Source organism: Toxorhynchites rutilus, chromosome 1 (assembly GCF_029784135.1).
Source record: "Toxorhynchites rutilus septentrionalis strain SRP chromosome 1, ASM2978413v1, whole genome shotgun sequence".
NCBI classification, from domain to species: Eukaryota; Metazoa; Arthropoda; class Insecta; order Diptera; family Culicidae; genus Toxorhynchites; species Toxorhynchites rutilus.
The window spans coordinates 186,799,527-186,816,874 of NC_073744.1; the positions used below are offsets into that span (position 1 = coordinate 186,799,527).

Below are 17,348 nucleotides of genomic sequence, written 5' to 3' on the forward strand. Positions count from 1 at the left end.
TTATTTAAAAAAATATATTCTTAACATGTCTATTGTGCAGGAATCCGGTATTTCCTCTTCTAGCTTCACTGTAGATTTAGGCTTTTGACGATACTGCTTCACGAGAGTCACTGCTTTGACAATAGATTCGAGCATTTCTCTTGATGTAAGTCCAGTCCATGATACAAGATCGTCATCGCTTCCAAAGGAAATCGCTGAGATACGCTTGACTTTAAGTTTATCCAAATCCGTAGTGTCTACCTGAACTGCTTTCTCTACTGTAGAAACACAGACTTTGGGATGATCTGCACATTCAGCATCGATGGCAAGATCTGAAAGGTTTGGTGTATCATGTCTCTGGTCCATCGCTGCCCCAACTTTGGCACGGTTTGCAGCACGTTCAGCACGGCCCTCAATAAGTCTTTTCCTGGCTTCGCTGATGGGAGGTTGTGGCAAATTCAAGTCGGGAACTGCTGATGGCCTAAGAATTAAGCGATCAGTGGCACGGCTTGTTGCTGTAAAAAGTAAAATAATAATAAAAAAAATTATAATATTATTGCTTCAAGGCGTGTATTACACTTCATACTTGGAGAGTAGAAGTTCGACACGGTGAAATGGAGGCTACAAATATGGGAGGTTTTTGTAGGTTCTATCTTTAGCCGTAGTCGTTGGATCCAGTCTAGATACCGCGATTTGTCCGTTTTCGGAGGGAAGGCATGAAAAGAAATTCCGGGGCGATATCTCTGCTTACATCCGGGGACGACACAAACAATACGGCTTTTGAATTTTGCAGATTGTTCGGAGTCAGCCTCAAGCAAATTTCGTCCGACTTGCATGTTCTCCGGGCAATTTGCGCAGCTTTTGACGTCCATATTTCACACGTTCTAAGGAAAATATTTTGAAAAATATTAGAGCACTGATTGAATAGACGCCAGATCTTTGTATTTTAGGTATTTTATGAACACTAAGCGGATATTTTTATATTAAATTTCATTAATTCGGTTTACCTCTCTCGCAGGTAGATTGACAGAGGGTGTACTTCAACGGCTTTTTTTCACTACTAAATGACAATAAATTTTGGTTCGGAGCATCGAAACAGCTAAGAAAAACTATTTCTCAACAATTTCCACTAATTGTAAGATAAACACGGTACAAGTTTTCGAGAAATCAATATATTAATTACAGAGAAAATATGCAACGGTTTGTTTACATATTTTTCACTCACACGCGAAACTTTCATAGGTGGCGACACCGTACCTTCGATGACGCGAATATTTTCAGGACATTGATATCATACCTCGCCATTGATATGACAAGTTTACTTCGTTCCGATACTGATGCTTTTTGTGCCGATTGAGACCAATCGAGTTGTACAAATGTGACAACCTTGCCACGCAATTCTACATTGGTGGCATTGTTTTGTTTGCGTAAAACGAAAATGGTAATGGACTTTCGGGTGGAACAGAAACATTTGAAAATAAAATTTATGAATGACATCCAGCTTTTCCTTATAAAATATGTGTTCTATTTGATAAAGTAACATATTTTCCGCAAGTGCTGAAAAAATCTTGAACAACAAATGTATCTGAAAAATATTTTGTATTATCGATAATGCTAGAGATTAAAAAAAATAGTTAAGTAAAGGTTAGGACTACCGTTTTTAAGTCAACATCAAAAAGTTCGATTCGAAAAATATTCATTCGAATTTTTACAATTTGAAACTGCCAACGGTCCTGTTAATTTAATAGAGAGTAAAATACTTCATGAATACGTATGAATTATTTCGACGTTTGTTTAATGTGTTACCACATCTGCAAATTTTATCGATTAAATTCAAGCCGAACGGATTTCAGAGTGCAAAAGTCGATTTCGATCGGCATTGTAGCTCGTGATTATTGTAGCCGTCCACAGATAGCACCCGCTGCGCCGGATCCAGAGGCAATTTGTACTGTTAAGGTGAAGCATTTGAAGCAAATTCATGTTAAAGCGAATACTGATGTTCACAATATATAGTTTTTCGATTAGTTTACGTCCAAATGCACAATCCGGAGACGGATAATCGAGCCGTCGTCACTTGACCGGAACGACATTAATTCACCCCGGCATTCCACAGTAATAATGATATCAAAACCTGAAAACCTCTCGCCAAATGAAATGTGCTTATCAGAGTTCCAACAGTGAGAGGAAACCGTGAATTCTTCCGTGTGTGTTTTTCATTTTAATTTCCATCAGCAAACCAACCGAATGCGAATAGCAAACCAACCGAATTATAAATTCATAAACGCATTGAGCTGTAAATAATTAACATTTCTTTTAACTCGTTTTTTTTTCGTTTTTGTCCAAGTTGTTCGCTCTGCTCGGCTAAATTAAATTATTAAAGCACATGCATTGGCTCGTTGCTGTGTCGTTATCCCGTTCCCATTCCATTCCTGGCCCCCTTCTTCCCGGCAGATGGTAAATTATGATGAACGATCGTCAAATTCCATTAGTGCTGATACCGTGGAAACAAATAACACAGCTAAGGAAATTATGTATCATTCTGGGTCTCAGCAAAAAAAAATGGAATGTAGGAAGGAACGGCGGATGTTACAGTGTGTGACATCTTCCGGCGAACATCGGAACTGGTCGTCTAATGGCCGACGGTTTCCATTGACAAGTCACTGATTAACATCTGCAGAATCGAAAAAAAACGGTCTTCCTCCGGACCCATAAACCGTATGATGAGCTATAAATCTGGCAGGAAATTTGATCCGAGAGTAATTTCATCCCCGCGCCTCCTCGACAATTCTTTCAAACACAAAGCTCACACTCACGACCGCCATAACGGGCGCGTCGTGTTGTTCTTATTATGGGAAGCAGAACGAAATATATATATTTTAATAGTTTTTTTTTGTTTCTTCCACTCAAAGAGTGTTCATTCGTATAAACGTACATCCCACATTTCATTTTTTGTACGTTTTATTTTCTGTGCACCGCATGCCAGAAACTGCAGCCCAAACTAAAACCCACAGTCGGACTTCGGATGCATAACCTCACAAACGCACAAGGACGACGGACTTTGGCTGGCTGGCTGGCTTTTCCACGCATATCAAATTGCACTTTGCTGATTTGAAATGAACGCCAGGGCAAATAAACGAAGCCCACAATTATTTCGTGTTCCATCAACCAAACGGTGTTCAACCTTTGTGTGTGCCTCCCTTGTTCGGCACCTCACCTTTGGCAGGTGGCCGCGTAGAGATTAGTAAATCTATTTGTTTAAGAAATTATGCGCCCGGCAAGGATACTTCATTCCACCCGAAGGTATGTATGACCCGAAGCGAACCAAGTAGGCGGAAGGCGAAAACAAACTTGACGCTGATATTACCGTCAGCTGTCACTTTTGATATGTTTTCACCCCACACCGCGTGAGTGGTCGGAAAAACAGTGCGCCCCAAACATTGTAACTCTTCTAATTCAGTTTCGAAAGGTTAGTGAAATTTATGTGTTTGATAAAAATATAATGCTTTATGGGCAAGTGAAAATACGAACTGCAGTTAACCAAACAGCAGTTTACGACTCGAAATTTGTGTTTGTCTTCTCGCAATCCGATAAACTCAGAGAGGGTGACGAGATGTCATACATCACGGGTACTTATTGTCGCCATAACGCATGTACAAAAGGACTGTTCCTCGCTTACAGAAGCTTTTGCATCTTCGGCAAGAACGCATAGCGTCAAAATAATACAGTTCACGACCTTTTCAACGTAATTGTTTACGTTGATTTCGCGTCTCATAAAAACACATTCTCTACGAGCAATTTCATTCATCACTTTGAAAATCTGCCTCAGAGTGCGAGTGAGGTTGGGGTAAAAAACTAGCGGCGGGTCCCATCATTCCGGACTCTGTATATCCGTCAATCGACCGTTTAGCCGCGACCGGAGGCCGAGCGCGCGAGTTTCATTTCAATTTTAGATTGTGGTGGCATTTTTCTTATCTAAACGGCCGCAGCTGACGACGGCTTGGGTTCAGACAAGGCCAGCGGGGCCGGGCCGGGCCGGGAAAAGAAATTTGCATTCTAGTCTTACATCTCTCTTTCATTATATCGTTTGGGGTCTGTTTTATGGTCGGTTTTATGGTGTGTCTCGCAGTTTTTTTTTGTTGTGGTTGTGGTTGGTGTGTTTTCCTCTTTTTTACGGCTTGTTTCAATTTTCTGGTTGTGTTGAACCGCTCACGACATGGCTCATGCCGTCTCTAGAAAACAAATAGCCCGTAACCGATAGCTGCAGTTTTAATTTCACTGATGATACTGGCGTTTGTTTGACGAATCCGTGTTGTTTTACAGAAATAAATCTTTTAACTCATTTGGAGTTGACATGATGAGCATTTGTCGTGGATGGATAGGTTAGAATACGCGTCGTAATCAATTTAACTGCGGAAGTTATGACAAAAAACAGTCCGGGATTTGGCCCGGGAGGTCGGAGCAACTGGCCAGACAAATACCTAAGCGGAGATGGACATTATCATGTGGAAACGTAAATCAAGACCGGCCGTGTAACAACAGCAAGCAATGACCCAGAAACAGAGGCTGAAAGTGAGGGGGAATGAAATGTTTCCGGCGAAGCGGAACGTCGCGGTCGTCATGACCGACGAGACGCATTTAACGATGGATGGCAACGACCGGCAGGGAGCTAGCAACGTCCTCCACCAACTCCACTCCACTTCTGTGACTAACCATCAGCGAAAAGAGGATGTCAAAGCCGCTCTTATTCCGTTCGGGACTTGTGGTGAACCGGGAGATTTACAGCACAAAGTACCTGCCGGAAGTAACCTCCTTTATCCAAAAATATCATCCGGTGTGGTGTGGTGGCCGGATCTGGCCCCTGCCCACTACGCGAAGAAGTTGCTGAAAGCGATGAACTACTTGAAGATAGATGTTGTTCCGAAGTGCGCCAAACCTACGGAAGTCCCCCAGCTACGTCCCATCTTGTAACATGGTCAATAAAATTATGTTTGATGGGAAATGGGACAAAAACTATCTTTTGTATTTTTTTTATCGTCATCAAAAAATTGTCCATTTTTCAAATGCAAGCGTTATAATGTGCACAGCAAAACTTAGCCATTTCATCCTCGCCAAAAATAATGCTTTTTCGTGTGCAGAAGAGTCAAATGAGCAAATAAAGAGCTGTTTCAAAAGCTTTAAAATGTTTATATGTATGGGAGCAGACTTTTTTTTCATCTGTTTATGGGTTGTACCAAAAAAAAGTCCATACGATGTCAACGAGGATCGAACTAAGGCCAGATGGAATTCAAGGCTGTTCAACAAGACCATTCGATCCACAAAGCTACTGGTGCTGTTGTATAAATGCGTGATAATATTACACCTCATTATAAAATGAAGTTGGAAAGTGTTTTTTTAAGAAAAAGAAGAGCATAAACGAGAATCTATATCTTTCTCAATCTGGGCCGTGTATTTGGCAAACTATACGAAAAGCTTTCACACGTGCTTATTTGCAATGTGTCTTCTGTTTCGCTCGCTCAAATTGATCTTCTATTGAAATAGCATATATATTATACAAATGATAAACAAGTATTGGGGAGTAGCGCAGTTTCTGTTATTTTTAGGCTGTAATAAATGTAATAAATCGGGATGCCAAAACATGTGCTAAATATAATGTTGGGTGTTACTTTCCGCGATTTGCCTGAACCAACGAAATTGCACAAAGAACACACTGAATGACAAATTGCATCACGGAAAAAACTCTGTAGAAATTCGCCCAGTAGACCGATCCTTTTGAAAATTTTAGACAGTAAAATAAAAACTATTAAACAACTTTTGGCATTTTCTTCTTATTCATACTTCGAGCCCAAGCCCGTATGCTCGCACCTTCCTCTTTACCCCGTCCATAAGGTTCTGTACAACGTCAGGTTGTAGTTTTTTTTAACAGAAATCCATTTTCTCTTGAAGTCCGCCTCCGATTTGACAACTTTTGGGTTCTTCCGGAGGGCCTGCTTCATAATCGCCCAATATTTTTCTATTGGGCGAAGCTCCGGCGCGTTGGGCGGGTTCATTTCCTTTGGCATGAAGGTGACCCCGTTGGCTTCGTACCACTCCAACACGTCCTTTGAATAGTGGCACGAAGCGAGATTCGGCCATAAGATGGTCGGGCCCTCGTGCTGCTTCAATAGTGGTAGTAAGCGCTTCTGTAGGCACTCCTTAAGGTAAACCTGCCCGTTTACCGTGCCGGTCATCACGAAGGGGGCGCTCCGCATTCCGCAAGAGCAGATCGCTTGCCACACCATGTACTTTTTGGCAAACTTGGATAGTTTCTGCTTGCGAATCTCCTCCAGAACGCTGAATTTGTCCTCTGCGGAGATAAAACAACAGGCCCGGCAGCTGACGAAAGTCCGCTTTGACGTAGGTTTCGTCGTCCATTACCAGGCAATGCGGCTTCGTCAGCATTTCGGTGTACAGCTTCCGGGCTCGCGTCTTCCCCACCATGTTTTGCCTTTCGTCGCGGTTAGGAGCCTTCTGAACCTTGTATGTACGCAGGCCCTCCCGCTGCTTGGTCCGCTGGATGAATGAACTTGACAAATTCAGCTTATTGGCGACATCCCGGACTGAACTTCTCGGATCACGTCTAAACTGCTTAACTACGCGCTTGTGATCTTTTTCACTGACGGAGCATCCATTTTTGCCGTTCTTCACCTTCCGGTCGATGTTTAGGTTCTCGAAGTATCGTTTTAGTACTCTGCTGACCGTGGATTGGACGATTCCCAGCATCTTACCGATGTCCCGATGTGACAACTCCGGATTCTCGAAATGAGTGCACAGGATTAATTCACGACGCTCTTTTTCGTTCGACGACATTTCTCCAAATTTACGAAAAATTGACAGTGAAGCATGGCCAACGTGATCTATACACTCTTATCTGATTATAAGCGAAAGCTGAAGATATAATTCCTAAAAATTAAATTTCTACAGCGTTTTTTCCGTGATGCAATTTGATGTGACACACCCTTTACATCACAACCATGGATGGTAAAAAATCGCTTCTAACGATCAATGAATAAGTATATACCTCTAATCGGGTGTTTTAAAATCACCATCTGCAGGCGATGCTCTTTTACTCTCCATATGTACACAGAGAGAATACTCACCAAGTTTACCGAGATCTCAAGAAAACAATAATAAAGAGAAATTCCTGTTGCCCGCACTCTCGAAGCATTGCTTCCACTATGCAAGGTTTATCGTGAGTGCAAGCTACAAATAATCAATATCATTATGTATATCTTGTTCGAACTTGTTCGGACTTTGCACAACCTACGAACAACTGATATCTTATGACACTCGTTGTGGGATTTTGAGTTATTCTATTTTTTTTTATTTAGCTCTCGTCTACCGTCCAATAAACAGCAGATCGGTGCAATTGCGGATTCGAGAGAATCTTATCCCGCCCAAAATCGATTTTAAGATTTAAATAATTCCGAACATTCACATTGCGCTTGAAATATTTTGACATATGACGCCCCTCGAATTTCAGTTAATACGCTTTAAATTCAGTCGAATCCGAGAAGTATTTCATTAAATCACTAAAGTTTTCATGTGGTTTTCAATGAGATTGAAATCAATGTCCACTGATTTTTTCGACGTAGGTCTACGTCTTTCATTTCTATACCGGGGTGTAAAATCAAAGTTTCGAAAACGAAAGCGTTACGCCGGAGACCGAGATTTTGAGCGTTAATAGCTCCTAAACAACTGAACGAAATGGTATGATAAACACTTCATTCGAAAGATAAAATGTCTACGCGTTCTATACTTGTTACTTTTTGATCCAAAAACTTGTTTCAATAGTCTTAAAATTGCTTTCAAAACAGGCTATTGAATCACCAATCGGTATATAAGCGAGCGGCGCTCGGAAATCCACTCAGTTCTAATTGAACAGCGATTGGAGCATGTTGTCGCTGTTGTGGTGAAGCTCTTCGTTTATCATGAAAGCGCGGATGAACGGTGTCACCAAGAGCCTGTTTGTGCACCTTAGGCCAGAAGGGAATCCATCAGGAGGAGAGTGATGCCACAAACAGTTCCCCGGGAAGATCTCGAAGCAGCCGCTACACACACATATACACGCGCGGAATTCTTTCCGTTTGGATGCCATTCAGCATCGAGAAAGATCCGGAAAATAATCTGCCAGTTCCTCTGGGAATTTAAAAATACATTCATGTGAAAGAGCTTATTTTAATGTTTTCTATCCATGTAAAACTGTGACCAAATATGTTTCAATCAAGTGCTATTAACAGGTGGTTATCGAGTTAGTATTAACCACTGGTGGGCTTCCAGTATCGAGGAAAATGTGGAAATATCTAATCGTTACTGAAAATAATCTGCCAGTTCCTCTGGGAATTTCAAAATCCATTCATGTGAAAGAGTTTATTTTAATGTTTTTTATCCACAAAATATCCATATAATACATTTGGGTTTGTGATTTGTCAATCAAGTACAGTTAGCAGGTTAGCTTCTGAAGATTATTCTTCAGAACAAGGTTTTTCGTATCCTATATTGGATGCATAAAACCTTATGCCTCCAACATAACGCTCTCGTTTTCGAAGTCTCCCAAATATTCATTTATTCATTCATTCAGAATGGATTTAGATTCAACATCAAACAAATGATCTCTAAATCAACGATAGTCCTACGTCACCCTTGCGGTTTTACCATAGATATAACCCACTTCCTGTTTTTTTGTTTTTCTACGGTCAAATAGATCGAAAAGATCGATTTTCGCGATTTTTTGGGGTAGAAAGAATCGATCCAAAAAATCGAAAATCGGAGAGGAAAAGATCGATCCTAAATATGGATCCAAGATCGCCCAATTCTAGCTGGAAGTTATGAACGTCAATTTAATGTCTCCAAATTGGGAGCATCGAAGGTCATTACCCGCTCTGCTAATGATCAGAAGAAATATATTCAAATGTCTCCCGGAATAACCGAAGCTTTGTGATAGTGAACTTACTAATGTTCAATATGGTGAGCCAATCTCAAGATAACAAAACATTTCAAAAATTAAACTTAATCTTTTTGAATGCATCATTTTTCCCCGAAGTTAAAAACAAAGCATCCAACATTTTGCCAGATCTGTGATAGCGGATCATCATCACCCATTTATATCCCATTTATCATACATATTTCCTAGTAATTCGTTTGTTTTCATAAGCTCACATAGGTTCAAAAATGCCAAATTCTAAATTCTATTTTTATTTCTGTTGTATATCCATATTTTCGCGTGCTCTACAGTTCATACGATGGAAAACTGATTACTAGCGGACGTCTAGAGGTTAGTAGGATGACATATTTTCATCAAGAATAGCGGGCATATTGTAAGATTGAGATAATATCGATGATTACATCGATAGCTTCGAGGAAAACAAAGATTTTGGATGTGTAATCAAAGTCTAACCTAGCCACCACATCTTGCATCTCGCAGATTCGATTGTTCCCTCGGGTCCGAAGAAAGTGAAAAAAATACAGATTCACATCTACGCTTTCCTTTTTACTCTTAGAAAACATATTCCATGTATATTTTTAAGATCTAACTTCATTTTATAATGTGGTGTAATATTCTCACATTTTTTTTACAACGGCCCCAGTGGCTATGTTGATAGTATAGTCGTGTAAAACAGCCTTCCGTTCCAGCCGACATTGGTTTGATCCGTATTTGGTGTATCGTTTGGACTTTTTTTTAGGTACAATTCCAAGTTGACGTTGAGTCTGAGAGAAATCATAGTAAACGAGATCGGAGAGGAAAATTGAACGCCCGGACGAGAGAGCGAGAATCGTAAATCATACGCGATAAAGATACTCACTCTCGTGGAGCGAATTCCTGCTGCGAACGGTACGAGTGAGGAGAGTAACTCGATTATCCGATCTAGATTCAGTCTAGCAATACATTGGTCAACTCAGAGCTACCAAGAGAAGATCATTTTGTAATGATGGGAGAGGATCCATCGTTAGATGCAGTTTGTACAGATCGCGCGCGCTCTGTGCAGTTAACAATTAATCGTGAATCGAATCATGCGCTCTTGTTTTTCATCCTTGATCACAGCAAGCGGCAGAAATTATCTGTAAAACCTGTAAGATCAATTGTGCAGTCCATATAATATAGAGTTCAATTTTAGTATTGAGTTAAATTTAACCTGATCAGGGAACCCAGAAAAATCCTCTAAAACTAATCGACCCAGTGATATATTGAGTTATTTGTCTCGCGTACTCTTAACACTTTAAGGAACGGGAAGAAATCTGTACGACATAAAGTCTGCTTCATTTAATATTGGAACACAAACAATTGCGTGTAGTTCAGTCATTTATTAACGAATTCATAATTTGTTTTTCATACAAATGTAGCATTTTCTTTACTCTTTCATAAAAAAAAATTAAAAAATTATTCATTGCTGTTTCGAAGAAACTCTCGTACTTTTCCCGTAATACGGCACATTAGGCGGCGCACACCCTTTTCGTCCACCGTTTTGGCGATTTGATTCCACCAGTTCTTCTTTTGAGTCATGTTCCTAACAAGTTTTCCCTTTGCCTTAAGCCTCCGCTTCGTGATTGCCCAGTATTTCTCTATCGGCCGGAACTGGGGGCAGTTTGGGGGGTTGAGGTCCTTCGGTATTACGCTGACCCCGTTCGTTGCGTACCATTCCATAACCGTTTTGCTGTAATGGCAGCTTGCGAGGTCCGGCCAAAACATTACTGGACGGTCGTGGGCACGAATAAACCGCAGAATCCGTTTCTGTAGGCACTCTTTTTTGTAGACTTCTGATGTCATTGTCTTGTCAGTGAGAAAGACTTTGGTTTTCTGTCCACAACTGCATATCCCCTGCCAAATCATGTACTTGCGGGCGAATTTATCCGCAAACACGAACTTAAATTTTGCAGGTACATCCCCCCGAGCCGTCGCCAAATAAAATTTTTGACCTGGGATTTGCCCAAAGTCCGCCTTCACGTAGGTCTCATCGTCCATCAGAATACATCCATCGAACTTGGTCAGCACTTGGTCGTACAGCTTTCGAGCACGGATTCTGGCCACATTGTTCTGCTTCAGCGTCCGATTTGGCTGTTTGCTGGCTCGGAATGACCTTATTCCTTCCCGGAGACGAATTCGTCGCACCGTACTGTGAGCGGCCTGGAACTTATTGGCCAAATCGCGGTCTGAAAGATTGGGATTCCTCTTGACGGCCTTGATGACTTTCCCACGCAGTTTCCGGTCGACAGTTCCACTCCGACGCTTCGAATGCGGCTTCCGAGCCGTCGTCAATGTTTCCTTGTACTGCTTGATAACACGCCATACGGTATTTCTGGGCATTTTAAGCTGTTTAGCTAGCTTAGATGCCGACAACAATGGATTTTCAAGAAACCTGTGCACAATTTTATCTCTCCGTTCGGCTTCCATGACGGTTGTTTACAAAATGCTATCGTTTGGTGTTATGACATAAATACATGGTGAAAGGTAATGAATTTCCCGACACGTGGGTGAAAAAAGTTTCCAAATCCGTCCACTAGGAGCGCCACAATGAGCAAAAGAATTTGTTCCAATATTAAATGAAGCAGACTTTACGCCTGGGCCCGCACGTTTTGACTTGTGTGAATTTGCTTGCTTTGCTTGCAAGTTTTTAAGAGGCTTTAAACTCTACAGTTCATTCGCCTCTATGTGTGAAACAGGGATGCCAGGTGATTTTTTCAAATGTCTTCACATGGAACGAAAAATGTCTTCAAATGTCTTCACAATCATATCTGAGGAAACTAAAATTCATAACTTACATTTGTGAACAAAGGATATATTGCGCAACTGCGAGCTAAATTATGTAAGTTTAAAAATGATAATTGGCTTGATAAACCGTTGATTGAGTGAATGTAGGCCCAGTTCTTCGAAACTGTGATAACACAATTTGATCATTTCAGCTTTGAAGTTTTGGTTGTAACTCAACCCATATCCATAAAACTAATTATTGAAACGCTTCGTAACCGGAAAACCTTCGAATTGTGAAGTGATCGTTTGAAAGATCTAGGTTAATCTATTGTATAGTATAGGCACAAAACAATGAAAATACAATGTCACAATCATTCGAATTTTCGAGCGCAAATGAACTAATGTCTTCTAGAGACTATATGTATTCAGACCGCTTGAAGTTCTGCAAAACTTGAAGTAAAAGTCGTTTTGTTGTTAAATTTACTCTATATGTTTATGGATTTTCAGCTTGGAAAAGTTTGAAAAAAGCAAATGAATGACCCAGAGACAAAAGTCTCCGTTGATTACTAAGAACAAAAGTAAACAAGTGACACTGATAAGGAAAAGCAAGCAAATGAAGCTGAGACAAAAACACTACTTCTTTTAACAATATTTTCGGCCAACAGTTAGAATTTCATAGAAATGATATCCCTCAAAAACCCACGTACGCTATCATACTGAAATGTCTTCACATATTTTATAATGTGTTTAAAATATCTTCGCAAAATCAAATGTCTTCACAGTAAGTCAAATGTCTTCAAAATGAAGACATGTCTTCAAACCTGGCATTCCTGATGCGAAGATAGCAGATGAAAGTTCAGCGGATAAAAGTTTTTGTTGCGTGCAAGTTTCTGTTCAATTTATTATTCAGGGTCTGAGAAAAGTTATGGGCCAAGCTGTATGGAACAAATTAATTATGTTGAATAAAAATGAAAAAAAAATATTTGAAAGGACCCAAAACACATTCTCGAGATAGTACTTATTCGATATAGAATATTTTTATCTATTTTTAGCAAAATCTCCATTGTTCGGAATAGGGTCTAAGAAAATTTATAGCCCAAAACCTATACAACTTGTATGGAGGAAATTAATTTAATTAAAGAAAATTTTAAACAGTTATTTGAAAGGACCCAAACCAATTTTTCAGATAATACTCATTGGATAGAGGATGCTTTTATCCATCTTCAGGCAAATAAATATCAAGAAAAAAAATTGTTGTCAGAAAGATGAATGATTCAATTCTCTATCTAATGAGCATGATTTTGAAGGTTGTTACTTGATAAACAATCAATTTATTTCAACTAAAATAATTCATTACTCCTTAAATCCACCAAGACGTTGAACAGAAACTTGCACGCAACAAAAACTTTTATCTGCTAATTTCAGACAAGCCCGAAACGAAGGAACGCGAAAACGAGAAATCTCGTGAGCGGTCCGTGAAGTGTTAATAAAGGGCGAACACGAAATTATTGCGACACATTCAACAGGGCATAACTTTTTTTATCATTGGGTGAACATTAACCTAATTTTGCACATTTTCTCATTGATGTGTATTGTCTACATGCTGTCAAACTCGAAGTCGTGTTTTTCGATTCAGCGAAAATGGAGGTGATCCAACGCGAGTCGAGAGAACAAATTCTTTCCAAACACCTGGAATTTCCTTGCCTGTCGCACCGGCAGTTGGGAAAAATGTTGAACATTCACCATTCAACCGTCTCCAGAGTGTTGAAGCGGTTCCAGGATGATTTGGCTAAAAAGATCGGCATGTCGCAGAGCTACGTCCAGAATGCAAAGAAGAGAGCTGGACTACATACATACAAGGTACAGAACTTCCCAAACCGCGATGAGCGGCACAATCGACGGCTAAAACTCGGGCACAGAAGCTCTACGAGTAGATGCTGACAAAATATGGCTGCTGTGTGATGGACGACGAAACGTATACAAAAGCCGATTTTAAGCAAATTCCGGGGGTGGAGTTTTTCACCGGCAAGAGCAAGTTCGACGTGGACGACAAATTTAAGAAGAAGAAAATGTCGAAATTCGCCTCCAAATATCTCGTTTGGCAGGTCATCTGCTCTTGCGGACTGAGGAGTGAGCCTTTCGTGACAAAGGGCACAGTAAATGGCGAGATCTACAAATCTGAGTGCCTCGAGAAACGCCTTTTGCCGTTCTGGCAGCAGCACGAAGGAGCTCCGCTATTTTGGCCTGATTTGGCATCATGCCACTATTCTAAAAGTGTCCTGGAGTGGTATGAGGCCAATTCTGTCCATTTTGTTCCAAAGGACATGAACCCGCCAAACTGTCCGGAGCTGCGCCCGGTGGAGCAGTACTGGGCAATAATGAAGTGGGAACTTCGGAAGAGCAAGAAGACAGTCAAAGACGAGAAGGACATGTTAAGAAAATGGAAAAAAACTGAGAAACTGGTACCGGATGACACTGTAGAGACTTTGATGGAGGGCATCAAGCGAAAATGCGTTCAATTTTACACTCAAGGCTCCATCGATTAACTTTTCTTTTGATTTTTGAAGTAAATATATGTATAAAACTACCCTAAAATTTTGGTTTGATTCTAAACATTATAAGAAAATTGGCATGACATTTTCGGTGTCGCAATAATTTCGTGTTCGCCGTTTAGAGCTCTAATCGTTTCCAGACGGTGTCAGAAAAAATATCTAAAAATGTTTTGATTTAGTATTGATGAAAACGCGAGCTTTTCATCCAATACCTTGCATGAATTTTTGGACATTTTGTATTTGGATTTCACCACCACTTTTCTATCAATTTAAAACAAAACCTTTTGGACCGATGCCCAAAATTACGGTTAACTAACGAATGGTGTTTCGAGGCTTTTGACCCCAATTTTTTCAGGACAATCGTTATTTGAACAATCGTCACTGTCGGGAGTAGAAAAGCTACACTTTTCACCGATATTCGATCATTTAGCACTACGAACCTCGAATGTTCCGGGAGAAGGAGAGAACATAACATGTTCGTATTATACCATGCAACATCATATTACATTACCGTATTATCAGCAGCGTCCGATCGTCGCCTTCGATCGGGTCTGATCGACCTCCTTGAACGTACGTTCGATGCAACGGAGAATCGAGCGGAAAAATTATATTCAAATGATACGATCTCTCGATGAGAGCGTTCCGTGTGCGCCGTTTCGATCCGGGATCGATTGGGACCCAAAGCGAGCATGACAGTGTCGCGCTGTCATTCGCCCAGGTATCGATGACAGTGACGGTTGGAGGGAGGAGATGGAGGAAAAATCAATAAATTTTAATATTCAATAAATGTCGCTAAGAGAGGGACCACAGAGAAAAAAAAACAATAACAAGGTAGGTTACGTTTAAAAAAGAATAACGGGATGCAAATTTCTTTGGGAACCTGTGTTTGGACCAGCGGGGACACAGGTAATTGTGGAATCGTTTATGTTTGTTGTGGCGTTTATTCATTTATTCTGGCACACTATTTAGTAAGGGCTTTGATGTTCATTCTTCCCTCCAATGAACAAATGCATACATTGACCCCGTCGAGCTGTCATCTGGCGGGGGCGATCCGTCAAACTTGCGTTGGCTGCGTGCGCTATCTTAATCTGTCATCGCCTTCACGTTTTGTGCGGTTGAATTATGGTCGCTTGATAATTTTTCTCGTCGCAAACTCGATTCTAGTGAAAAATCATCATCGAAACTCATAAATAAACGACAAACGACGACCAGCGCGCGGACGAAATGCCCGAAGAGCTCGCGTGTGCTTCATTATTCCTGTCGCAGCCGAGTTGGGCCGAGTTTAGAAATTAATCAAAACTTCAGCGCTTGCTTCGATCGTTCTTCGGTGACAGTGACGGTCGTGCACAGGCCCCTGCTTCGGTTGGCGCTCGCTCATCAAAGGCTCATAAATTTAGCATTCGAAATTCTGTACTCTAAACTTCAGGACCTCGCCGGGAATCGTCGATCGCCAGGCCGTCGTGGGTCAGCTCGTGTGGATGGGTAGTATTTGGTATGCGCGACGAAACGCCGGTAAAAACACGTGTTGCTCATGTCAAGTTGGAATCTAATATAGGACGTGACGCGTTGAATACTTATGCGCGATATGACATCGGAGGAACATCACATCGAGGAGTCAACACGAATTGGCTAATTTGTAGCGGAATGGCAAAATAAAAACCGCAACTTGGTATGTGCCCAAATGTACGCGGGAATGAAGATATATCAAGCTGTCGGCGAGAAGACGGGAATGTGCTTTGATAAACGTGTCTGACGGAAGATACCATTCGGCGAGAAAATATCCATTAAATAATGTGTCGTTGAAAATCTTGAACAAAGGTTCACAATTTACGAAAAATTGACAACGTAAAATTCGTAATTCCGCTTTGGAGTTTTTACGCGATCAGTGTTATTAACAATACATATGAGAGCATAATGTCACTGAGCACAGCCGACACTCGAAATTGATGAAGAAATCCGAATTTTCTGATTTTCGAGTATCAATAGGTCTTATTCCCGTATCCACTTACACTCACGTTCCCACTACGCTTACATCCCACTTCACTTTTTTGCACCTATTTCAATAAGTTGTTACGGTTAGAAAAACCACAACAAAATATAACCATAAACCATATGGTAATACGGACCGAAGAGTGAGTGTACCTCCCATAATTATACACCCTACTAATAAAGGGTGTGTCCCATCAAATTGCATCACGGAAAAAACGCTGTAGAAATTCGCCCAGTAGACCGATCCTTTTGAAAATTTTAGACAGTAAAATAAAAACTATTAAACAACTTTTGGCATTTTCTTTTTATTCATACTTCGAGCCCAAGTCCGTATGCTCGCACCTTCCTCTTTACCCTGTCCATAAGGTTCTGTACAACGTCAGGTTGTAGTTTTTTTTTGAACAGAAATCCATTTTCTCTTGAAGTCCGCCTCCGATTTGACAACTTTTGGATTCTTCCGGAGGGCCTGCTTCATAATCGCCCATATTTCTCTATTGGGCGAAGCTCCGGCGCGTTGGGCGGGTTCATTTCCTTTGGCACGAAGGTGACCCCGTTGGCTTCGTACCACTCCAACACGTCCTTTGAATAGTGGCACGAAGCGAGATCCGGCCAGAAGATGGTCGGGCCCTCGTGCTGCTTCAATAGTGGTAGTAAGCGCTTCTGTAGGCACTCCTTAAGGTAAACCTGCCCGTTTACCGTGCCGGTCATCACGAAGGGGGCGCTCCGCTTTTCGCAAGAGCAGATCGCTTGCCACACCATGTACTTTTTGGCAAACTTGGATAGTTTCTGCTTGCGAATCTCCTCCGGAACGCTGAATTTGTCCTCTGCGGAGATAAAACAACAGGCCCGGCAGCTGACGAAAGTCCGCTTTGACGTAGGTTTCGTCGTCCATTATCAGGCAATGCGGCTTCGTCAGCATTTCGGTGTACAGCTTCCGGGCTCGCGTCTTCCCCACCATGTTTTGCCTTTCGTCGCGGTTAGGAGCCTTCTGAACCTTTTATGTACGCAGGCCCTCCCGCTGCTTGGTCCGCTGGACGAATGAACTTGACAAATTCAGCTTATTGGCGACATCCCGGACCGAACTTCTCGGATCACGTCTAAACTGC

At 41.3% G+C, this 17,348-nt stretch overlaps 2 protein-coding genes across 3 annotated transcripts in view; one reads left to right on the forward strand and one right to left on the reverse strand.

Annotated features, from left to right (window-relative positions):
- Positions 1-1,166, reverse strand: LOC129761640 (uncharacterized). Its single transcript, XM_055759375.1, has 4 exons — positions 987-1,166; positions 667-863; positions 566-600; positions 1-494 (listed from the first exon to the last, which is right to left on the reverse strand). The coding sequence occupies exons 2-4, from the start codon at positions 849-851 to the stop codon at positions 1-3; spliced, it is 714 nt and encodes a 237-aa protein (XP_055615350.1). The 5' UTR covers positions 852-863; positions 987-1,166.
- A 2,178-nt stretch (positions 1,167-3,344) lies between these two features.
- Positions 3,345-17,348, forward strand: part of LOC129761839 (uncharacterized) — a 111,193-nt gene continuing 97,189 nt past the window's right edge. Inside the window, exon 1 of one of the 2 annotated variants that reach the window (XM_055759628.1) lies at positions 3,345-3,445. The gene's annotated coding sequence lies outside the window, so the exon portion shown is untranslated. The remainder of the gene's footprint in view (positions 3,446-17,348) is intronic. The other variant, XR_008740482.1, reaches the window with a different exon arrangement.